This window comes from Puntigrus tetrazona, unplaced genomic scaffold (genome assembly GCF_018831695.1).
Source record: "Puntigrus tetrazona isolate hp1 unplaced genomic scaffold, ASM1883169v1 S000000234, whole genome shotgun sequence".
Classification (NCBI taxonomy): domain Eukaryota; kingdom Metazoa; phylum Chordata; class Actinopteri; order Cypriniformes; family Cyprinidae; genus Puntigrus; species Puntigrus tetrazona.
In genome coordinates, this window is record NW_025047902.1 from 377,501 (window position 1) to 402,302 (window position 24,802).

Sequence of the window (24,802 nt, forward strand, 5' to 3'; positions counted from 1 at the left end):
ATAAATAAATCACTGCAAACACAATCAACACGTCACTAACGTGTTCATTACTGATGCTCACATGATCATTATTATATCTATCTCCATGGCAACACAAAAGTACTTATTACTACCGATACAATACAAGTATTACTGCACTGCTGAGTTAACCCAGATTAACCCAGCGCTCGACTAGTCTGACAGGCTTCATCAGATTCATGCACTGAACGCACAGCAGTATCAAAGCACTAACGAATCTCATATATTAATAATTTAATATTAGAGAAGAGTTATACATTACAAATGATATTATCAGAATAACAGGTTCACCGAGAGCCACTTTGGATAAAAGCATCTGCTAAATGAACGAATGAGAATTCATGGAAAGAGCTTCGAAAGTATGTTGAACATCAGATGTTTACTGCTGACCTACAGATTAAATATTATTCATTTGAATATGTTTCTGTTTTTAGTGTCAAAACCCTGAAACAGGCTCAAAGCATATTAGAATGATTTCTGGAGGATTATGTGACACTGAAGATTGTTAAAAAATCAGCTTTGATCTCAGGAATCAGTTACATTTGAACAGATATTCAAATAGAAATGAGATCATTTTAATATTGAACTATTTTTAAGGGACTTCTATGCTATTCTACGTCGGTCCGTTCCATCAAAATCATCACGATAACATCTAACTAGCTGAATGATGTTGACCAGCGCTAGTGAGACTCGTGAGATGTTCTCAGACGTGATCTGCATCTAAAGCTGAAGTCCAGAGCAGCATGTGTTCATCAGATCAGATCAGGTGAGCTTCAGACGCCCTTCAGAAAGACACACACACACACACACACACACACACACACACACACACACACACACACTCAGCTTCACGTCTCCATCACAAACTCAATCACAGGATCCCAGCAGAACAGATCTGATCAGAGTCACACGCTAAATAAAACTAACACACCACTTACAGCGCTTTCGTGAAATCAATTACATTTTTTTCCAAATTTAGTTTTAATGGGTTAAATCAATCTGAATCATCAAGCGTGTCTAATTAATTGAATTCGTAAGCCTTCAACAACACAATGAATCTTTAAATGCAAATGAAAAGAAAATATAAACACTCCATTACAGCATATGGTCTATTGTGATAGATTTTATGAACTATAAGTAACTCTGACTACATCAATGAATTATCATTAATAACTCCATGTCTGATGTATGTAGATATTAATCAGTCTAGTAATACTAGTCTAAAAATGACTGCTAGTTAACAGCAGACTATCAAAATAAAGAATTAGCCAACATAATATATTTTCTGGCGTCCAGGAGGTGCCGGGTTCACTTCACTTAGTTTTTGTCGAGATATTAATTCATGGGAAGGTTTATTGCATAAACAAACCTGTGACCATAGCAACCCAGAATCATCAGAGATTATTTTATTTTGAATTAATAAATTATTCTATTAATTGTTATAGAAATTATTACATCATTTCTTTTATTGTTTCGTAATGTAAATGATTTTGTCCGTAGGCTAACGGACTGTAGAGCATGAGCATCATCATTGTTTTTAGCCAATTATTTTTATATTAGTTATTTTTCCCCGTTTATTTCGATCTCTTTACACACTTTTCGAAATGCAAACAAAGCTTTCTTTATGCTGACTGGAAATTTAAATTTAACATATTTAATTTTATTTCTGTGAATAATTATTAATATAGTGGAATGCCTAGTGTTTCGCTGAGGAATGAATCATTCACGTATTTTTCATTTGTAAATGAAAACACAATACTCCTTTATCATCAGGCATGGGCATAAATAGCCTACGATTATAAAGTATTTGCATAATTGTCAGGCTTTTACAGTACAGGACCTGATAGCTGAACTGAAAGGAGAAATAAATATAACTACATAGCCCTAACTTAGGTTGATATAATAATAATAACAATAAAAATGTAAATGTATAATGTTAATAAAAATGTTGTATCTATCTCTGATAATCCCTGGTTGCTATGGTTACAGGTTTGTTTACGCATTAAACTCATGGCCACGAGAAATGGATGTGTTTTCTTCAACACAGCATCTCAAGACATGAAGATGTGATGACCTCGACAAAAACCACCAGTTAATATTTCGTGGCACCATAAAAGATTATTTCAAATCACTTTTTATATATATATATATATATATATATATATATATATATAACCCTGAAGATCTATTTACTTCTGTTAAATAGAATGCTGCGCTTTTTTTCCGTTTGCAAAAGTTAGACATTTCTTTGCTCATTTGGAGTCACATCAAACTTTTCTTAAAGCAGTCATCTGAGACACACAAGTACATAGATACAGAATCCAGCGAGTCCACATCCTGCACTAATGAGATTCTTCGACTGGACCTTCATCTAACGCATGATAACTTCACGACAGAGCCGTGTTACCTCGGGCCTTCAGTGACATCAGTGTCTCTGATTCTCTCACTATTTACGAGCGGCGTTTCCTGACGTGACGCTCGGTCTGGTTTAATAACCGTAAGCGGATCGGTTCAGAACTGAACCACTGACACCTCCGTCTGCGGCTGATCCAATATTAATGTGGCCATAACTCAGAGTCACAGCCGCTCTGTGAGCTTAAAGCAGACCGGAACAGAACCAGGAGAGATTCACCGAGCGGTCAGCACTGCAGCTTCATGAGAGGAAACCGCTTAAAGTCCAAGAAGAGAGAAAGAGCGTGTGTGTGTGTGTGTGTGTGTGTGTGTGTGTGTGTGTGAGTGAGTGTGTGTGTGTGTGTGTGTGTGTGTGTGTGTGTGTGAGTGTGTGTGTGTGTGTGTGTGTGTGTGTGTGTGTGTGTGTGTGTGTGTGTGTGTAAGAATGTGAGTGTGTAAGAGTGTGAGTGTGTGTGTGTGTGTGTGTGTGTGTGTGTGTGTGTGTGTGTGTGTGTGTGTGTGTGTGTGTGTGTGTGTGTGTGTGTGTGTGTGTGTGTGTGTGTGTGTGTGTGTGTGTGTGTGTGTGTGTGTGTGTGTGTGTGTGTGTGTGTGTGTGTGTGTGTGTGTGTGTGTGTGTGTGTGTGTGTGTGTGTGTGTGTGTGTGTGTGTGTGTGTGTGTGTGTGTGTGTGTGTGTGTGTGTGTGTGTGTGTGTGTGTGTGTGTGTGTGTGTGTGTGTGTGTGTGTGTGTGTGTGTGTGTGTGTGTGTGTGTGTGTGTGTGTGTGTGTGTGTGTGTGTGTTCCAGGGAGAGGTCGGAGGGCTGAGTTATTAGCTCTATTGATCCAGCTCTAGAATTGAGCTCCCAAACCCACAACAGCAAATCAACAGCTGTGAATCAGGGCAGAGACACACGGTCGCTCTCTGGAGCTCTGTTAGCATCGTATCCTGCTGGAAACGCAAGCCGCCGCTGTTCACTTAGCATGTGTTTGCTTAGTCTTCTCTCTGCAGAAAAACCAGTCAAAGACCAGCATCCCCACTGGACCAATCAGCATCCAGAGATCATGGGAAGCGGATGCCGCCGCCCACACAGGATAACACAGACGCATTCATACATGATAATGTTACAGTGTAACAGAAAACACAAGTTTTTCTTTCTCTTTGGAGAAATAGATAATAGATAGATAAGATCCCTAAGTCTCAAAACCAAAGAGATATTCTTTATAAAAGTTATGACTTGTCTACACAAATATTGGAGTGTGTTCAGCACTGATTCCTGAATCGATGCCGACTGTGAACAGAGACTAGATAGAGACTGATTCTAACTCTACAAGAACAGTCTGGCGCTTCTGACTCGCAGCCTTTTAGTGAGTTTTTAATGTGTTTTATTGTTTTTGTGTCGCTGCGTCACGTTATGGTAAGGGGTGTAACATCACAACATGTACAACGCTTGCTGTATTCAGCCAATCACAGCGCACTGGATAGCTGACCAATCAGAGCACAGCTCGCTTTTTTAGAACAATGAGCTTTGTACAAATCCACCCGCTTCAGGAGGCGGGGCTTAGAGGAGTATGTGGAAAACTATGTATTTTTTGTAACCTTAAACCACATAAGAATTTAATTACACCAAACACCATATGACCCCTTAAAAAAATTGGCATTGATGGATCGTTTAACATTTGTGGGAGCTTTGGAGTTTACAAAAGGTTATTTAGACTGGAAAATGGTTCTGTAGATTATTCAGATGGTGTAAATAATTTTGTCCATACTTTAAAATGGCTTGAATATACCTCATTTAAAATACAGAGCTCTATGAATATGTAAATGAGTGCCTGCATCCGCCCAATCACAGCAGCTCTACACAACCACAAACAGCAATAATGGAGCGACTGAGACACACACGCTTGAAGCAGGAAGAGGAACAGTATCAGAACGCTAATGCATTTAATCCATCTCTAGTAATTGTTCTCATTTAGCCTGACTGTATTAAACTCATAATGTGCTGCTAATGTTAGACTGACCGTGTTTCTGTGAAGTTTTAAGGAGAAAATGCTGATCTGATGAATGCGCACGTCTCCAGAAACACAGGGGTCTTTAAGAGCGTACCCGCTTTTTTCACATGGCCCACGATGCTTTGTGTGAATTATGGGAGTAATTTCAGTTAAACTGCAGAAGATCTGTTCTATGAATGCGATAATAAGCGTTTTCGAAACCGAACGCAATGAGGTGACATTATTCTGCATTATTATTATTCCATTCACCCTTCAAAAGTGTAAAAGCATCAACTAATTCATTTCCGCACACCATGAATGACCCCTAAAGCTTGATATTAGAGACGTGATAAATATCACTGTAATAAATGTCGGACTATGTAGCCTTGAGCTCAAATGCTCATTAACATCAGTGATAGCGTTTCAAAGTGATTTTTGGTTTGTTGTCTTTTTTTAAAACGTAACAAATCTTGTATTTTCCTGCTTTAGAAACATTCTGCTAAACGCTGCTAATAGAGATTGCATTTAAAGCCTCTGTGTGAAAAAACCTGGAGACGCGAGGATCTGAAGAGAAAAACAGAACTTATGGTGAATTATTCATGGGATATATTGCACATTAAACCACAAAAACGTACAGGATGTGTTTCTACAACAGAACGTGGAGTCACTGAGAGCAGCTTGTGCCTTAGATATTCTTGTTATGTCAGGTCACATTAAAACAGGCTTGTGTTATTCTCCAGAAAACAGAACATGAGGGAAAACACCACCTTATGATCCCGAATGATGGGAGAGGAACGTCTACAAACCTGAAGTGCTTCCACGAGAACAAACTCACAAGAAATAGATACAAACTTCTGAAGATCCACTCCAGAATACAGAGCAGCTTTTTTCTGAAAGAAAGTGACGACCTGAGGAAGAGTAAACTATACCAGCACTAACTAACCTCAACTAACCCACTAACTAATTAAAAGAAAAGCTATTTAATTCTTAAAGTAAGCTACATGATTTTTTTTTAGCTTTATTAATATTCAATATACATTCTTAGAGTTGAGAGTAGTGTTTTTAAATTATTATTCATGATTAATCACATCCAAAATAAAGGTTTTTGTTTATATATATATATATATATATATATATATATATATATATATATATATATATATATATACATTATATAGTGTGTGTGTGTGTGTGTGTATATTTTGAATGCATATGAAAATAAACACACAAGCATGTACATATTTAAGAAATAATATAATAAAGATTTATTATACCAAATAATAAATAATATATACTTTGTGTGTGTGGATGCATACATAAATATACACAGTGCACACATAAATATTATATTTTAAAAAAAGCAATTTTGGATGTGATTATCTGAGATGAGATCAGCTCTCTCAGAACTTTCTTGACATTATTTGTATTTGAAGACTGTTCTCAGACACGTGACACAGAACCGGACAGATTTACACCCTTAGAATATTCAAAGAAAAGCACAATGTTTCATTGCGTTACATCAATATTTCAGCATTTCAAAGCAAAGCTGCCACAGCGTGTGTATCCTGGAGGTGTGTGAGGGACACACACATGTTCACCAGTAAGTTTGGCTCCGGCTGTGAGGCAGGGGAAGCGGCCTGGATCTAATCCTGCTCTGGAACGAGGAGGAGCTTTTTCTCATTAAACAATGAATGCAAATCAGTGACGAGCTCGAAACACTCTCCAGAGCCTGAGAAGAACAGACGAGAGCCACACGTCTCTCCTCCAGACCGCTGCCATCTCCACTGATTCATATCTTTTATAAAGTGTTACACAGACTCTTTTTTTTCTCCCCGGATGAGTCTGGAAAGGTCAGAAATGAACACGAGCATTAAAGACCGAATGAAACAGTGATGCATTTCTGAGTCAGACGAAAAAATCTTTAACTCGTAATGTTAGTGAACACATTAACTAACACACACAACAAAGTACATTATATATACTGTATATTTAGGAATATTTGTAAGCTCGGGACCGATAAATAATATTATTATTTCCTAAATGCTGAATTAATAACAGCTAAACTGAAATTCAGTCGATCAGCAGGTCAACGCTGAGCGCGTGCACAGAGACGCCCCGACAGCGCACGGGAGCGCGCACCTGTCTCAGCAAGCCAGTAATAAAACAATAACACATCAGTTCAGATGATGACTGGAGATGAGCAATAACCACAGCAAAGAGAGTCCACGAATAAAGCAGCTGATCAATAATCAATGAGGAACAGGTGAGAAGGACAGATGAGAGACAAGTGATCGTGACGGACCTTTAGAGACACACTGATGACCGAAAGAAGAGGAAGACAAATACATTTTCATTTCAGATTAATTTTCATGGAAAAAAGGAATATATATTTTACAATAAAAATAAATACGTCTGTATTATTTAAAATAAACATTTAGCTGACCTGTGGAATATATATCTATGGCTTATTTTAATAGTTATTTTATACAAAGTAGTTAAATCCTGTAAGGAAGATAAGAACATAGCAGTGTGCTCAGAGTAACGTGACCATAACACATAAACGTTTAGTGTGTGTGTGTGTGTGAGAGAGAGAGTGTGTGTGAGTGTGTGTGTGTGTGTGTGTGTGTGTGTGTGTGTGTGTGTGTGTGTGTGTGTGTGTGTGTGTGTGTGTGTGTGTGTGTGTGTGTGTGTGTGTGTGTGTGTGTGTGTGTGTGTGTGTGTGTGTGTGTGTGTGTGTGTGTGTGTGTGTGTGTGTGTGTGTGTGTGTGTGTGTGTGTGTGTGTGTGTGTGTGTGTGTGTGTGTGTGTGTGTGTGTGTGTGTGTGTGCGTGTGTGTGTGTGTGAGTGTGCGCGCGTGTGTGTGTGTGTGCGCGTGCCACGACGCCTCCGATAACGCTTTATCCGTTCATTGTGATCAGATGAATGGAAAAGTTTGAGCGATGCATTCCTGAACTCACCTTGATCTGTGTCATTAAAGTTGGACGCGTCGAGCTGATCCTGAACGAGTCTCTCGGTGAACGACCTGTCAGATATCATCGCGCTCCGGCGCGTTTAAACGAGCGCAAACAAACAGAGATATTCCCCCAGAACACTCAAATCCACGAGACGGATCCATGCATGGTCTGAAGCGGGTTCTCTGCTGCTCCTCACGCGTTCCTCGCGCTGGTCTGTGGGAACGCGTTCCGGCTGGGTTCTGGGTTCAGGAACGATCTTCAGACGCGTCTCCCTCGAACCCCTCAGACGCGCTCCGAGGCTCCATCTCCAGTCATCCTCTGCTCCTGAAGACCGTCGCGAGCCCGTGTGTTGGGTGCCTCGCGTGGGCTCTGTTGCATCACCTGAGCGCGCGCGCGCACCACCGCCTCAGGTGAGCGCACGCGGGAGCGCGCGTTCCCGGTGACTCGGTGGAGGAGAGACGGTGATGCTCATCCCGACGCCTTTCGGTAAACGTGTCCGTGAGCTGGAAGAGCATCAGTCACTGTCCCGAAACCGAGTGTTCTTCCTACCTAGACAGTATTTCTAGTGCGCGTCAGGAGCGCGCGCAGCTGCGGAATAAACGTTTTGCTAAAATTCGGAAACGCTGTTTCTGTGCCTGGTTTTGGAACCATTACAAAAACTTTCAGATTAGTTAAATGTTCAAGAGCATTGTTCTCCGAACGCTTCCTCTGAACACGACCAGACTGCATGTCAAACATTAGTCATGTTATAAACACCTTTTTAACGATGTTAACATAATGCGCATAATTATTGTAATTAGGGGCGCGTGGAGATATTCCTAATCAATTCTCTAAAGGCACATTTTAAAAATCTAAAAAATATTGCCGCAAAAACATCACGCAGACATTCTGAAGAATCCTCATGCCGTTCATATGATGGATGTACAGCTGAAAAAATGATATAATAGAATCATAACAGCGCTCTGTATGACTTATACTTCCAGTCTTCTGAAGTCATTCGTCTTACATCTCGTTCTCAGAAGACTTCGACGAAGTGCGCGTGTATTAGAAAAAGACTTAGATTAGAAATTCATCCTTTCATTCTCCACAGGAAAAAAAATCACCTTCGGAGTGACTCTAGGGTTAATAAACGTGACAGAATCATAATTTTATGAGAATCGTTCCTTCGCTGCACGTGCACTGTATATAAAACAAACAAGGATTATTGAAGCACATATTAAAAAACATCTTTCACGTTCAGTTCAATGCATTGCTTGCTGATTCTTGCTCACAGTCTCTCACACACTTTAATAAACATGTTCATTAAGTGCTTTGATGAATCACTGAATCATTCAGACTGAACAATAACGACACTCTGATTCCAGTCTGAAGTGATTCATTAAACGTCCTGAGAACGGTTTGATTCGTGTTCGATCGCATCAGTCAAACCATCTTTAAACTTCTCCGTCTCCTCTGAAAGCGAGCTCACCTAAGCATCAGATATTCAGCTGATCTGAGGGAATCATAAAATATGAATCAGCAGAAAGACGGTGATATGAGTCTGTTTTCTTTTAATCAGATCGTTGTCACTGATGACTCTCACGACACGCAGCGGTGGAATGAGTTGATATATTAAACTGTTAATCAGTATTTCTCAGCAGATGTGAGACAGTCTGTGTTGAGAAGTGAGATGCTGAACCGTCTGCTAAAACCCGAAAGATGCAGTTACTGCGGTAAAACATCACCAAACATGTTTCCTAAACCCCATTGGTTAAACTAACCGACAGCCCCGCCCCCAAGCTCATGTCATTGGCTGAGCTAGAAACGTGCTAGAAACATGATTGCCACACTGAAAAAATATTGTAGAAACTTTCAATTTTGCTCAGAACCCTTTAGTAAATGTCACAAAGAATCACAAAATATTGCGATGGACACCTGATTCAAAGATGAAAGTCTGCAGAAAGACTGAAACGGTCATTTGCTGCAAAACAAACTTTCAAAAAATCCTTTGACAGTGCCTCGGAGTTTAATGGGCTCTGGTTCAGGAGCTAAACAGCTCTCTCTGTGTGAGATACAGTTATAACATTATTGATCAAACTGAAAGAGCTTTTAATGAAATCCATCTATTCCTCTCAGCAGGTGATAATTATAGTTTACAGACTTCATCAACGTGCTGCTGACAGACGAGCATCTCCACACACACACACACACACACACACACACTCACACACACACCTGAGCAGCTGCTGCAGATGCAGAGAGTGTGTGTGTGTGTGTGTGTGTGTGTGTGTGTGTGCATGTGTGTGTGTGTGTGTCTGTGTGTCTTTGTGTGTGTGTGTCTGTCTGTCTGTCTGTGTGTGTGTGTGTGTGTGTGTGTGTGTGTGTGTGTGTGTGTGTGTGTGTGTGTGTGTCTGTGTGTGTGTGTGTCTGTCTTTGTCTGTGTGTGTGTGTGTCTGTCTGTGTGTGTGTGTGTGTGTGTGTGTGTGTGTGTGTGTGTCTGTGTCTGTGTGTGTGTGTGTGTGTGTGTGTGTGTGTGTGTGTCTGTGTGTGTCTGTGTGTGTGTGTGTGTGTGTGTGTGTGTGTGTGTGTGTGTGTGGCTCAGCTGGTAGCACATTGTGTTTATATGTGATGGTATGTAATCACGTGACCGTGTGATCAAGGGTTTAACATAACATGTATATTCACTATAAATCATGATTCTGTGGTGGGTTTAGGAGTGTGGTCATTTTAAGTCAAATATGTGCAAATTACCATGAGATCGGTGTAAAAAGTCCATTGCTATTAAACAAACACTCATTTTGATCATGATGACAGTCATACATCATTTCATGACGACAGACGCAAGACACTTAATATTTTTGCGCCTGTTAGAGGAAAAAAGCTGTAATAAGGTGCTTGCACAAACGATCTGTAGTTGTTTTCTGGTGACTGTGTTTGTGTACACGTCTGTGTCTATACTGTACTGCATGCATGTGTGTGGTGTGTGTGTGTGTACGGGTGTGTGTGTGTGTGTGTGTGTGTGGTGTGTGTGTGTGTGTGTGTGTGTGTGTGTGTGTGTGTGTGTGTGTGTGTGTGTGTGTGTGTGTGTGTGTGTGTGTGTGTGTGTGTGTGTGTGTGTGTGTGTGTGTGTGTGTGTGTGTGTGTGTGTGTGTCTGCATCTATAAGCACACACACGTCTCTGAGCTGAGAGGAGGTTCATTCCAGTGAAACATCAGGACTCTAGATAATTACACACATCCAGCTGTTTCGCTCAGATTCAGAGAGCATCTATTTGACAAGCTTCATGTGGAAAGTCCTGTCCTACTATCTTCCTTGATTCCAGTTTCACTCAAAAATGCTGCTTTATTTTAAGCAAGCACTGGCATTTAAACTGCAAAGTGAGTCAAAACTGGCTAAGCTTAGTTAAGGAGCACGTGAAAGCTATAATCTGACATCGCTTGTTCTGTGCGACAGGAACTCAAACATCATCTCACCCTCTTCACCTCACTGTTCTCCAGGATGAACTCATTCAGATTCCAGTCCCTGGTACTGAGAGGATCTGGTGAGACCAAACACGCCGCAAATAAAAACGAGGAAGGAGCCAACGAAGCATTATCCAGTCTGAAACACCAATCAGCTTCTGAAAATACTGCAGTCAGGAGCAGGAGAGATTATACTGGCAGTGAAGAGTGAGGTCTGCTACTGAATCATGACAAATGAGCAACACTTCCTTCCTCACCATCTGCACTCCCCGAGAGAAACCGAGAGAAACCGTCCAGATCTGAGAGCGCTTGACTTCAGAAAGTTGAACGACGAGAGATGAGAACGAAACCGTGCATGCAGAGAGAGTACTAAAAGTTTTAAATAATAAGAATATGAAATATACATTTATTTTAGGGACTCTTAACTAGTTGCTTATTAGCATGCATATTACAAGAATATTAGCTATTTATTCTCCCCTTTTCTAATTCTACCCGATGCCTAAACTTAACAACTACCGTACTACTATTACTGTAATAAAGAGCAAAATAGGACTTTATTGAGGGACAATCGTAGTTAACAGTGAATAAGTCTTCACTAGTTTATATTTTATTGTGTGTGTGTGTGTGTGTGTGTGTGTGTGTGTGTGTGTGTGTGTGTGTGTGTGTGTGTGTGTGTGTGTGTGAGTGTGTATTAGTCTTTGTTTTGTTCATATAATTGCACATGCTTTCTCAGTCCTGTACAAGTCTTGCCATTAAAGCTCAGCTGAACTGAACTGAGAAATCTCAAATGTGTTCAGAATTCTAAGATGTTCTTTCTTCTGGTGTTGATGGATCACGTGAGTTTGACCGGAAGAGTGTCAGGTGTTCCTCTGGCGCCCTCTAGCGCCACACACACACACACACACACACACACACACACACACCAGAGGAATGAACAGTTCCCTACGATTTTAAAGGCATTTTAACATTTTAATGATACCTTCAAGCAATCGTGTTTTCCTCATTTATAAGGAAGTGAAATGCGCAGACAGGAAGTGATGTTCTGAAGCAGTGCTGATAAATCTGAAGGAAATCTCTTCCCTCTTTCTCTCGTTTAATTGTGTTCTGAAATAAACCATAAACCAGATCATCATTAGCCACATACACCACGTGACGTCACAGAGCCGAACATTTATTTATGATCTAAAAACGACGAGTTTTTAACACACACACACACACACAGATGTGACTGATGATCGACTGCAGACTGAAGCAGAGCAGCATCAGACGCCTTCAGAGTCCGTTTAACCTGCTGCTTCTGGAGCTCCATTCGGCCAATCAGAACACAGCTTTTGTTTTCATGCCGATAGTCATGACTGACAACATAAGAGTTCTGACAGGATGCATATGTCAGCTGAGACACCTCACACACACACACACACACACACACACACACACAGAGAGACCACAGTGTGAGGCGTTGATGTGTGTGTTTGTCTGTGTGTGTGTGTGTCTGTGTCTGTGTGTGTGTGTGTGTGTGTGTGTGTGTGTGTGTGTGTGTGTGTGTGTGTGTGTGTGTGTGTGTGTGTGTGTGTGTCTGTCTGTGTGTGTGTGTGTGTGTGTGTGTCTGTGTGTGTGTGTGTGTGTGTGTGTGTGTGTGTGTGTGTGTGTGTGTGTGTGTGTGTGTGTAAAGGCTCCTAAATCATACAGAATAAAGTTATTAAAAATCTAAACATGCACACAGGTTTTCTCTAAGTGTAGGGTAAGGTCGTCTGAAAGCGGTGTTTTCCCAGGAGTCTCCATCCAGGCCCAGCTTCCGTGGATGACCTGAAGAGAGCTGCAGGCTCATAATAAAACATAACAGGGATCGTTCTGTTATTATTTCTCGTCCTCATTTTGTTCTAAATCTCTTTGACTTTCTTTCTTCTGTGAAACCCACTGGAGATATCTGCTGGCCTGCTTCACAATGTGAAAGTTACAGATGCACCACAAATAACAATAAAGCACCGTGATATTACCAACATTACAGTTTTTACTTTTTAACAGTCGCTTAGATGCACTTCACAGTATTTAAAGAAGTCCTTTTTCTAAACCCTTCACAACTTTGATGTTAACTTTACAATCAAATTCATCCAAATTAACAAAACCATTCAGACAGTGTCAGATCAAGTAATTCTTCATAACATAAAGATATGTATATATGAAATCGTATATTTACATGACAGTACAACATTTCTCTTCTTTTAATGGGAATGAAATTGAAAAACCAACACTCGCGTAGGCGTTCAGCTATAATATTTCAATATGATATTATCGCAGCAAATTGCTGTCTTGTTACATTTCTGTATTACATTAAATATTGAGCTCAGCTTTAACAGATTTGTAAACGTGCAGACAACCGTTTTCATGAGAAATGACGTTTAGATCACCAGATAAAGTCATGCTTCGCTGTGTTTTTAACAAAAACATCATTAGCCTTATATGACTGCAAGTTCCTCATTACTAAAATAGTTAAACAATTTGCAAAGAGCGCTGCAAAGCCGCGTGGTTGGATCTACAGCTCTCAGCCTGCGCTTTCTGACATGCATTCGGCACAATAACATATTATACAGGATTAGCATTACATTACAGTACAGTACAGTACAGGACGCACACCAACAATTCATGAAACAATTCACAATTTTCTCTAAGCACAATTTCAAAAGGCGCCAACTTTGAAATCACGCAAACCTCCTTTGAGAATCAGGAGTCTTTATATGTCATGACCTGTGACCTGTGACATATGACATAAATAGAACGGTGCACATAGAGTGGAATTCGGCAGAATTCTAAGAATAATTCATTTTCCTCGCACCACTTTAAAGAGATCTACAGCAGAAGAACAGCACTGAATTCTAAGAATACATTTTCATCGCACACAAACACTTTAAAGAGATGTTCATATAATCAGCGCTGCTAAGTTCTGGACAGCATCTATATAGTGTGTTAGAAAGGGATGCATTACTCCGGCACCTCCGTGTCACGTCTCTACCGACAGGCCTGACGTTGAACCAGTGCGGGAAACAGTCGTGACTAGTTCGTTTCCACAAAGTGCATCAAAGTACAGCGGTTAAGAAGTGTGTCGTTTTACGGGAAACTTTACGGGTAATTCTGCTGAAATCAACAAAAACATGAATAGAAGTAAATACACTGAACACTGAACACGCTGTCAGTCTGACCAAACAGTGCTCATAAGGACAGGAAGTGAGTGTGTGTGTGTGTGTGTGTGTGTGTGTGTGTGTGTGTGTGTGTGTGTGTGTGTGTGTGTGTGTGTGTGTGTGTGTGTGTGTGTGTGTGTGTGTGTGTGTGTGTGTGTGTGTGTGTGTGTGTGTGTGTGTGTGTGTGTGTGTGTGTGTGTGTGTGTGTGTGTGTGTGTGTGTGTGTGTGTGTGTGTGTGTGTGTGTGTGTGTGTGTGTGTGTGTGTGTGTGTGTGTGTGTGTGTGTGTGTGTGTGTGTGTGTGTGTGTGTGTGTGTGTGTGTGTGTGTGTGTGTGTGTGTGTGTGTGTGTGTGTGTGAGTGTGTGTGAGTGTGTGTGTGTGTGTGTGTGTGTGTGTGTGTGTGTGTGTGTGTGTGTGTGTGTGTGTGTGTGTGTGTGTGTGAGTGTGTGTGTGTGTGTGTGTGTGTGTGTGTGTGTGTGTGTGTGTGTGTGTGTGTGTGTGTGTGTGTGTGTGTGTGTGTGTGTGTGTGTGTGTGTGTGTGTGTGAGTGTGTGTGTGAAGTGTGTGTGTGTGTGTGTGTGTGTGTGTGTGTGTGTGTGTGTGTGTGTGTGTGTGTGTGTGTGTGTGTGTGTGTGTGTGTGTGTGTGTGTGTGTGTGTGTGTGTGTGTGTGTGTGTGTGTGTGTGTGTGTGTGTGTGTGTGTGTGTGTGTGTGTGTGTGTGTGTGTGTGTGTGTTTGTGTGTGTGTGTGTGTGTGTGTGAGTGTGTGTGTGTGTGTGTGTGTGTGTGTGTGTGTGTGTGTGTGTGTGTGTGTGTGTGTGTGTGTGTGTGTGTGTGTGTGTGTGTGTGTGTGTGTGTGTGTGTGTGTGTGTGTGTGTGTGTGTGTGTGTGTGTGTGTGTGTGTGTGTGTGTGTGTGTGTGTGTGTGTGTGTGTGTGTGTGTGTGTGTGTGTGTGTGTGTGTGTGTGTGTGTGTGTGTGTGTGTGTGTGTGTGTGTGTGTGTGTGTGTGTGTGTGAGTGTGTGTGTGTGTATGTGAGAACCAAATATCCTCACTCATATAGTGTAATATCATGATAACCTACTAGGTGTGAAAGTGTTTACTGGTCCTTTCCGGTGTAAAGGTCTTATGAAACAATAAAATCATGTTTGTATTTAAAGTTTTGCAAAAGTTTGTGATGGTCTGCTAAGGGCTCAAGTTCAGCTGTAAAAATATAACAAACATGACAGAAAAACAAGACTATTTCTATGAGATGAGTGTGTGTGTGTGTGTGTGTGTGTGTGTGTGTGTGTGTGTGTGTGTGTGTTGGCAGTGGGAGGGGAAGATGATTTACACTTTCTATTTCCTCTTTTTGCAGTCATGCATGTCTGTGTCGTGTTGAATGTGAGATAAGCTTGACTTCTGTTCTTCCTCCCTCTGTTATGAAATGATTCTTGAGCGCCGAGCTGCAGGTGAAGCCTCAGACGACAGACGGATCATCATTACATGAGCTGTAAGTACAACCATCTTTCTAGATTCACGCAAGCCTTCAGCGCTAACTAGGAGGAAAAAACACGAGAGAGACTCGTGGGGAGATAAACGTCTGATAAAAGTGCTTTTGTCGAAACTCACTCATCTAGGAGAAACCCAGGCTAGAATCACAGGATCTCAGTAACTCAGAGCCTAGCTTACACAAATGCTGTTTTTTGTTGTTTTCACTTCAAACATTTTGAGACAACCAAAGCGTAAGAGAAAGCAGATCTGGACTGAAGGACTGTGTTATCAGAACAAGAGAATGTCGTATTAATATCAGCTTAGGGGCAGGTTGTCACATGAAAAACAAACCAGCTTACTGAACAATATAAAGCAAAAAGGTGACAATGTCAGACACCGAGCCGTTATTTTGCAAGGTTCCAGTTTAACGCTGAGATCAAACGTGTGTTTCGGTGAAGCAAAATCGTGGCGTGCTCCGTGAGCGAAAGCGATACGCCGCTGAGATGAAAGGCTTTGCATCGGTGCAGCTGCAGCGCTGCAGAAACGCACGGAAGCAGGTGAACAGAAGACGAGCTGCTTACTGTACGAACACGTCACCGCATTCAGGGAAATTCTGCTTCAAACCCGCTGCACAACACACACGGCGTGCTTCATGAAGACGGCGGGTCACGTGTTCTATAGCACTGTTTCATATAACAAGTGTTTATGTATTCACTCCACGAGACAATAGTTGTTCATGAGCTCTTCAGAAGAATCCTCATCTCCTGCACGTTCTCTGGTTTTCCAGCATCTTTGGTGCGATCCACCCCTTTCCAACAGTGAGTATTATTCTGAGATCCAAAGAAGATAACTGAGAGCCGCAAGCATTACAAAAACGAAAGAACGTTGACTGATGCTCAAGAAGGACAAACGGTGCGTTAAGAGCCGGGGGCTGAAAACTTATGAACCATTTTTCTTATCTTGATCTCTTTTTTTCATGTAGTACAGACATTTAGAAGCTACATAAAATACTTAAGTTTACCCACCCTCTTAAATTAAAAATTCAAGAAGTTCAAATTGTTTAATGTTTTTTTTTGGTAAGACGACATTGATTTTTAATGGCATGCATTTTTGACGCATCATTCATAGTTTAATCGCTACAATTTTTCAACCATGATGTTGTCAAATTTGTACCTTTTTAAAATTCATACAAACTGCTGTTTGAAAAATGGCCTATTTAATAAATTTCATAATGTCCTAACTGAAATAATTTCAGGGGATCTATTGGTACTTAAATAAATACATTTATTGATTTACAGTTTTTGTGTGTGTGTGTGTGTGTGTGTGTGTGTGTGTGTGTGTGTGTGTGTGTGTGTGTGTGTGTGTGTGTGTGTGTGTGTGTGTGTGTGTGTGTGTGTGTGTGTGTGTGTGTGTGTGTGTGTTTGTGTGTGTGTGTGTGTGCGTGTGTGTGTTTTAAAAGTTGTGAAGACACATTTCTTCATATGTAGGTCACTTTTTGAAAACTCTCCTAACTTTCATTTTTGCACAGCAGTTATTATAAATTTAAAATGAACTAAAACTACCGAAACACTTCATACGTGCTTCAGTATAACTTCTATAACACTAAAAGTTTTTACTTTAACAAATTTTGCTACTCATAAAAGCATGCCCTAAAAACACTAACAGACAGCATTTTACGAATTTATTTTAGCCCTGCACTGTTTAAACTTTTCATGTTTACAGTAAAAAATTACAGTAAAAAAATCCTATTTTGTTTTCTTAGATAATAATGTCATTGAAAGACAAACAACTGTGTTATTTAGTGAAATAAAAGCGAAAATTTTTTATAGTGCTTGATTTTTTTAAAATTCAGAATATATTTTAATACGGTATTACTGTAGATATGCATCCGTTTGTTTGCCGTTATTTTATGGGTTTTGAAAAGAGCGTGCAAATGTGCAAACTGCTTCTTTGAATCTGATTGGTTTATCACGATGTTACTTCAGGGTCAGCAAAGATGTTCAAGAAACAAGTGACGCTCAGCAAAATCAGCTTCGAGCGACGACGTGCATCGTTTCACGGCAAACAAACTGTGTCACACAATACATGAATTAAACCTCAAAAAGTGAACGTTTTTTTATGAATCCTGCCAGCATAGTAATGTTGATCGTTGATTTTGTGTAATTTATTTATTTAAGTTTTTTTGTAGTTTTTAAGTTAAAATTGTCATAACTTTCGAAAACCTTTTCCTAACTTTAAGACCTGGGCAGTGTATTTTTAGTTCCCAGCATGCTCTGCAGGACTCGACGGAGTGTTATATTCAGTGAAGTGACGGAGCTGTTGGTGTCGAAGGCTGTTGCGTTTGACATTTAAAGACAGTTTCTGTTGTGCTGAATATTTGTGTGGTTGGTGTCGTGCCGAAGAGCAGAGCTCATGGTTAGATTGTGGGTGGATTTACACCGACTCTACGACTGTGTCCACTCCCTGAGAATACTCCCTCTGTAGACAGCACACGGGGGAGGAAGGGGACATAGACAGAATAAACAGAGATCCCATGAGTCATTGTTCTTGATTCTGTAGTTGAGCTAAAAAATAAAAACGTGTCTGAAAGTTGTAGTAGATGACCGGTTTGTGCGTAAAGGTACATTTCTGACCAACTTTTCTCACTTTTGATGTCATTAGTGAGAAATTATAATATGTAATTTTAGCTGAGTTGTAGATCATTAAACGGTTATGAGTCCTCAGAAATCTGTCTAAAATCAGTTTTGTGTGTAACTACAACGCTACGACTCTTTATTAGTTCTGAGGCATTTTCTCAGTTACTTGATTTTAAAATAATCATCAATAAGTTCAAAGTAATTCTAAGTAGTATAATATTAGATTAAAATAGTTATTTGGTCGAACATAGTATCATTAGAAGATGTTAGAACTCAAAAAGAGTAATGAAAACTCTTATGTAATTTTTTTTCTTAGGGTGTGTTTTTTCACGTCCCTGCTAACTAAAATAACCCAAATGTCCAGTTTTTCACATTTTTATTACATTTTATGTCAACTTTACAGTAGAGAGAACATCCTCAAAAATCATTACTGATAGAACGTTCATAACTTTGAGAACCTTGTGGGAATGTTCTGAGAGCGTTCTCCGTTAGCCGACATGCTATTAGTTGTTGATAGGTCCTCAGGTGTGTGTCTGGTGTCTCAGTGAACTCATCATTGAAAACGTAGAGTTAGTCATCAGTCGTAAACACAGTTTAATGTTTGTTTGTTGTGTGTCTTTCATGTGCTTGTGCTTTAACTCTGTGGATGTCTCCAGCGTTTGACTGCCATGTGGTTTGATGCGTTTCTCGTTGTAGTCTCTGAGTTGTCTCCGTCATGGAGGCGACAGGGAAATACGACTTCAGCGCCACGGCAGAGGACGAGCTGAGCTTCAGGAAGGGAGATATAATCAAGGTGTGCTTCAACACGTTCAGTTATTCTGACATTAACACGTTCATGTTCCTCAGCAGCTCTTTCTTTCGGTTGAATCATCGCATGCTCCTCTGTAGATTTTAGGCACCAATGACGACTGGTTCAAAGCAGAAATAAACGGCATGGAGGGATTCGTTCCAAGGAATTACATCAACATCCACTTCCCCAGGTAACTGAAACACCAGAGCCGGTGGCAAGCCATTTTAACATTTTATCTATAAAATGTATTATCAGTAATATCATCACTTCCCTTCTTCCTCTCACTTCCGTCAATAGCACCAACGTGAGTGATGATATTACTACGCCGAGGTCAAAGCGCCATATTTTGTGTGAATATACTCACTCGCTTAAATAGTCCTGTAACCGTCTTTAAATAGAGAAAACAAGAAGTGTTTGGTGGCTTCTAAAGTCATGCCTGTTTGGTACCGAAGGAATGAATGGTATAAGCTAAACACTAACATTAAGTGCATGCACCGAGACGGGACAGATGCATCAACTCGTCTAAATTGAAATATGGAAAAACGTTGGTGCGTTCCTTTAAGGATTACATGTTAAAACAGCTTGCCAACAGTTGCAATATTCTGATTATATAACACCAGATTGACCAATACACAAGAGATCACTGGCGCTGGTGTTTGATCAGTCAGTCCTCACTGTCACTAGCTCTCAGAGTGATTTGAATAAACTGGTTACACTAGTATTACATGAAGTGATTCAGTTGGACATGCCAGGATGTTCTTCAGTTCGGCCAATCCCATTCAGATCTGTCTCTATTCCAGTAAACAGCTCAAGATCAAGTCCCGCCCTTGTTGTTTCTAGTTGTTTGTGGTCAGTTTAATGCAGTTTTAATAAAGCCCTGTATATAAAATAAAATGAACAGAGGAAGAGCGTATAGAAATCACATCATGAGGAGTCAAAGAGTTAACAAAAAACATCTGGATTAGATAATAAGTTTAAAAACCTTTTTTATCATTTTGAGATTGATTCAAGTATTTGACACAGTTAAAACCATCGCATTGCAAATAAGAATAAAAAATAAAACAGTGACATCTAGAGGAGCAGACTTGTAGTGATAGGATTTAGGAATAAACACAAAAGATTGGTCTGTGGCTTTTGAGAATCCAGTAAAAATGTATTTTATTTTAATTGGACCACAAAATGCAATTATCATGACCATTGGGTGACGGTATTTTAATTAGTCACTGTACTGTACTTAAGCCCGTTTTTAAGTATGGGTACTTCAGGCAAACATCGTTCAGATTTTGTTGAGAAGACGTCGTATTAAAGCAGTGTTTGTGCAGCTGGTATCAGGAGAACACCAGCCGTCAGTCAGCTCAGGACGAACTGATCTGTCAACCGATCGGATCCTTCCTCATCCGAGGATCCCAGAGTTCACCTGGAACATTCTCCATTTCAGTCAGGTACAGAACACGCGCACACACACACACACACACACACACACACACACACACACACACACACACACACACACACACACACAGACACACTCACACACACACACACACACACACACACAGACACACTCACACACACACAGACACACTCACACACACACACACACACACACACACACACACACACACACACACACACTCACACACACACTCACACACACACACAGACACACTCACACACACACAGACACACACACACACACACACACACGCACACACACACTCACACACACACACACACACACTCACACACACACTTTTTTTTTTACTCTCTCCAAAAAACTCACAGTACGTTTCAAAAGCATTTTGAAAAGTAGGGACATGAGGTGATGTCCTCATAAGTCACCTTCTCCTTGCAATACCTGTGTCACACCCACGTCAATATACACATTGTGTCCTCATATGTCACAAAAATGTGCACACACACAGGTTTCCATGTTTTGCAGAACATTCAGTGGACGTAATGGTTTTTGTACTTGTGTGTATTTGTGCCGTCAGACATGATAACGACGTGCAGCACTTTAAGGTGATGAGAGACCGCCACGGTCAGTATTATCTCTGGAGCGAGACCTTCAGCTCCCTCAACAAACTGGTGGAGTTCTACACACACAACTCCATCTCCAAACAGAGCCGTGTGTATCTGCTCACAGAGCAGCGGGTGAGTCACACACACGCTGTCTTCAGAACATGCTTTCTCTCAAACACTCAGTGTTTGTGTCCCTCTCTCTCTCACCCAGAGTCCACCTGACTTCCCGCTCAGGAGGTCCGCGGAGCCGCCGCCCGTCTCTCAGGTACAGCTGCAGTCACTCCTGTGACGTCAGTCATCTGATGAGCTTCTGTCTCAAACTATGCTGTTCTTCTGCAGGAGAGACACAACTACAGAACACCAGCTACAGCCTGTCCTCGTCCGCCCGATCCCTTACCTCCTCCACCCCCACCACAGGTCTCACACACACACACACACACACACACACACACACACACACTCCACCAAACCTACCCTTTTCTATATTGTCACCTTCTCAAAGAAACTCGTTTTGCGTGACTTGTAAGCTTTCATACCCATGAGATCTCAGTTTAGGTCCACACACAGTCACATGTTTGCTTCTGTGAACTGTGGGGATTTTCCAGAGAATTTTATTACTTTTATACCGACCAAACGACATCTCTAACCCTAAACCTACCCATTTTTATACTTTCAGATAAACATCATTTATCTATTTTAAATAATAAAATGTCCTTGTGTCAAAAAATATATTTTGGGGACATCGCAACATTGCAGTTGCATGCAGCATAAAGTACACAGCTTCAAACCACTCAGTCACACACACACACCCTTTTACACACACGTTCTCTCACACACAGAGGTGAAAGAAGGTCACATGATGCACACAATAAAATGCTGCACAAGCGCCGGAGCTCTGATGAGCCGGGTCTGTCTGTTTGTCTGCGCAGATGTCTGTGCTGCAGGTTCGGGCCATGTATGACTTCAATGCAGAGGACTCCGACGAGCTCAACTTTCACGCTGGAGATGTGATCAAGGTTTTAGACCAGTCGGATCAGTTCTGGTGGAAAGGTGTTCTGCACGGAAGAACCGGACTCTTCCCCGTCAACTACACCAATCCTGTCTGAGGGCCCGCTTGCCTCAGAATCCATTGTGATGTTGCATAATTACGATTTATGAATACAGTTACATTAACAGTTCTGAATTTAGGAAAACGTTTTCATATTTTCATGTGTACAGAGCACACAAACAAACACACACCTGTAAAGCATTGCTTTTCCAATTGGCAGAGATTTGGAGAAATGTGTGCTTAGTTTGAGCACCTTTACAAACAAGTTCTTTCAGAATCATATACAGAATCCTCTGCATATGATCTGCATGAAATGTTCCTGAGATGTATTACAATTTTGAGAATTCTCTTTTTTAGTGCATGTTTTTTTTTTTTTTAAATATAGTATCCTTTACGTGGCTGCCTTACTTTTCACCATCAGTTCCACTCTATCTAGTCAATTCTGAGTCTCATTCTACTTTTATCCCAATAGAAATTATATAAATGAAGCTGAATAAAAGTGAATAAAATAACGTATAAATGAATCAGTAGCCCTATTCGTGAAATGAATGCTCTATTTGCAAAATATTCACAGATTAGTTTTCTATGTTATGTTTCTGTCCATTTTTCCAATGCAACACACTCATCCCCAGTTTAAAAAACAAGACTTAGGCATAACCATAGATTAAAATGTAAGTAAGAGCTGTTTTTTTGTTTTGTTTTTTTTCTAAGACATGTTTTTAAAAAACTACTTAAATGTCTTAATTAAAATATGCCCTAATCCTGGCTTAACCTAAACCCTGTCTGTGAAACCAGCCCATAAACTCTTGTCTATTTCATTCTAAAGCTCTGCAAGCTACATTTTCTGCAGTAAATATTTTTTTCATATTACATTATCTGAAAGTTGATTATTGATTAAACCAACTAAAGCGAAGCTCCAGCAAATGCTTTAAAGTCAAATACAGGAAGACGCAGGCCATGTGATGTGATGGAGATGAATAAAATTAACTTCCTCTTTTCTGCTGAGATTTAGTGTGCTTACTAAACATTGCTGATTTTATTTATAGAATTGAAATTAAAGTATATTTAAAAACAAAGAGGACAAAGATATGTGTGACTATCAAAGAGATCTTATAGCAAGTTTACAGTGAGGATCCCGTGGGACTTCAGGAAGCAGTTTCCCTGAATCTCTTTAGTTTATTCTCAGACAGATCTAGTTCTCTCAGGTGTGAGGGGTTTGATCTCAGAGCTGAAGAACCGTGACGCCGCAATCACTCAACCTGTAGAGAGATGAAAATCCTACAAACACCATCAAACAGCTACTTGCTGCAGTAAACAACTTTCAATTCCAGTATAATTACACTAATTTGGAAAATTGCACATGCATTCTTACATTTTTCAAATAATTCAATTTGGGCAAATTTACACAAATACATTTTTTTAAATTGATCTAATTTATAATCTGTTAATTAAACAAAATTGTGATTTAACATGATTAAAAGTAATCCACATGCTGGACTGTGAACTCCCTCAAACTTCCTCAACTTAAAAAGCATGTGCGGAGACAACCAGCGTCAGCCTCAAGAATGAATCCAGCGCTGGCAGAGATGCAGAAAGTGTGGCATGTAACCTCAGACACAGACACAACTTAATCGTCCTGTTACTAAGATTGCATCAAGGTGCCAGTACAATAGTCACATCCATATACATATAACCAGTTCACCCATAAAAACAATATACAAATTCATAATATAAAAGTAAAAACCACCAGGTGCTATTCAAAATTTAATAAAGTACCAAATACATTCTGCTCCTCAACAGACTTATTGAAAAGATTAATAGCCACAGTAACAAAAGACTCTAAGATCTGGAACTCAGTAATGGAAGTAATGGATGGTCAGTAATACAGAGAATAGCATAGACTTTTTTTAGAAACAGAATTTTAAACAATTTCAGCAGGCCCAATCTAATTTACACCAATAATCTTACCAGCTACCTTCACAAGGTGTTTTTATCCGACAACCTCAAATAGCCGCATCATCCCACGACAAAAAAAAGAAAGGACAGATTCTATAAACTGTTCATAGAATAGTCATAGAAGAACAAACACTAAAAGATTCCTCAAAACACAATCTTTGTTGAACCTTTTTGCAGACAGCCAAAGCATTGGGTTGTAAAGTCATTTTGTTATCTATAACCACCCCTAAACATTTATGTACGTAAAAAATGTCAGTGACCCTTGATTGTTGCCATCCAAGGACTAGAAGGAAACCTCCTGTAGTTAATCATCATATCTTTCATTTATTAACATTTAGCTGCAGAGAAAATAGGATCACACCATAAAACAAAGTCCTCTACGACAGGACGAAGTCCCAGTTCCCAATCCCTGAACCATCTATATTTTATGATATAGTCTCAGTGGATGAACCGAAGATGTTTGTTTTAATTGGTGCCTCTTTTCTCACGGGACTCAGTACGGTTGTTTCTGTTGCTGTCTTCCTGGTAACAGGTCCCTTTATCTCTTTCAGATGAGGAGCAGATTGCAATCTGGTGCTTCTCCTTTTCTATGCTGGGACTGACCGAGTCCATCAGAATGAGGCACACGGTGTGCTCTTCCTGTGGAACTTGATGTGTTACGAGCAAGTTAAGTCCAACCATGATGGAGGAAGACTGAACTGTTATGCATGCATTTACTTGTCCATTAACACCTGAGTTTGTGTAAGATATCACACTATGAATCGATTCCTCTGAACAAGTACAAGATGTTGTAGATGTTGTAGTTTGATAAGTATAAGGTTTGAGAACATAGTTAAGAATGGATTTGGAGGGAACTTGGTGATCTCTCTTTGTTTCACCAAAGGTCGTAAGGTATGTTTATGGCGGTCACACAATCA

General features: G+C 40.3%; 2 protein-coding genes across 3 annotated transcripts in view; one reads left to right on the top strand and one right to left on the bottom strand.

The window, feature by feature from the left end:
• LOC122333341 (voltage-dependent T-type calcium channel subunit alpha-1I-like) overlaps positions 1–8,513 on the bottom strand; it is a 71,883-nt gene extending 63,370 nt beyond the window's left edge. The window contains exon 1 of the mRNA XM_043230910.1: positions 7,353–8,513. Within this exon, the coding sequence (XP_043086845.1) occupies positions 7,353–7,431 (79 nt within the window). The 5' untranslated portion in view covers positions 7,432–8,513. The remainder of the gene's footprint in view (positions 1–7,352) is intronic.
• Positions 8,514–15,295: 6,782 nt separating this feature from the next.
• On the top strand, positions 15,296–22,934 carry grap2b (GRB2 related adaptor protein 2b). 2 transcript variants are annotated; one of them, XM_043230877.1, is made up of 8 exons: positions 15,296–15,452; positions 18,766–18,862; positions 18,958–19,049; positions 20,182–20,301; positions 20,854–21,013; positions 21,093–21,146; positions 21,221–21,298; positions 21,811–22,934. In XM_043230877.1, the coding sequence occupies exons 2-8, from the start codon at positions 18,785–18,787 to the stop codon at positions 21,985–21,987; spliced, it is 759 nt and encodes a 252-aa protein (XP_043086812.1). In that variant the 5' UTR covers positions 15,296–15,452; positions 18,766–18,784; the 3' UTR covers positions 21,988–22,934. The 2 variants fall into 2 exon arrangements, with proteins under 2 accessions (XP_043086812.1, XP_043086813.1); XM_043230878.1 differs by lacking the exon at positions 15,296–15,452 and adding an exon at positions 15,482–16,251.
• The last annotated feature ends 1,868 nt before the right edge of the window (positions 22,935–24,802 follow it).

Excerpts from the sequence above, each read along its gene's own strand:
- grap2b (XM_043230877.1), top strand. The coding sequence starts at position 18,785 with ATGGAGGCGACAGGGAAATACGACTTCAGCGCCACGGCAGAGGACGAG. Across the intron at positions 18,863-18,957 it reads GGAAGGGAGATATAATCAAG|ATTTTAGGCACCAATGACGA; the intron begins GTGTGCTTCAAC and ends GCTCCTCTGTAG. Across the intron at positions 20,302-20,853 it reads ACATTCTCCATTTCAGTCAG|ACATGATAACGACGTGCAGC; the intron begins GTACAGAACACG and ends TTGTGCCGTCAG.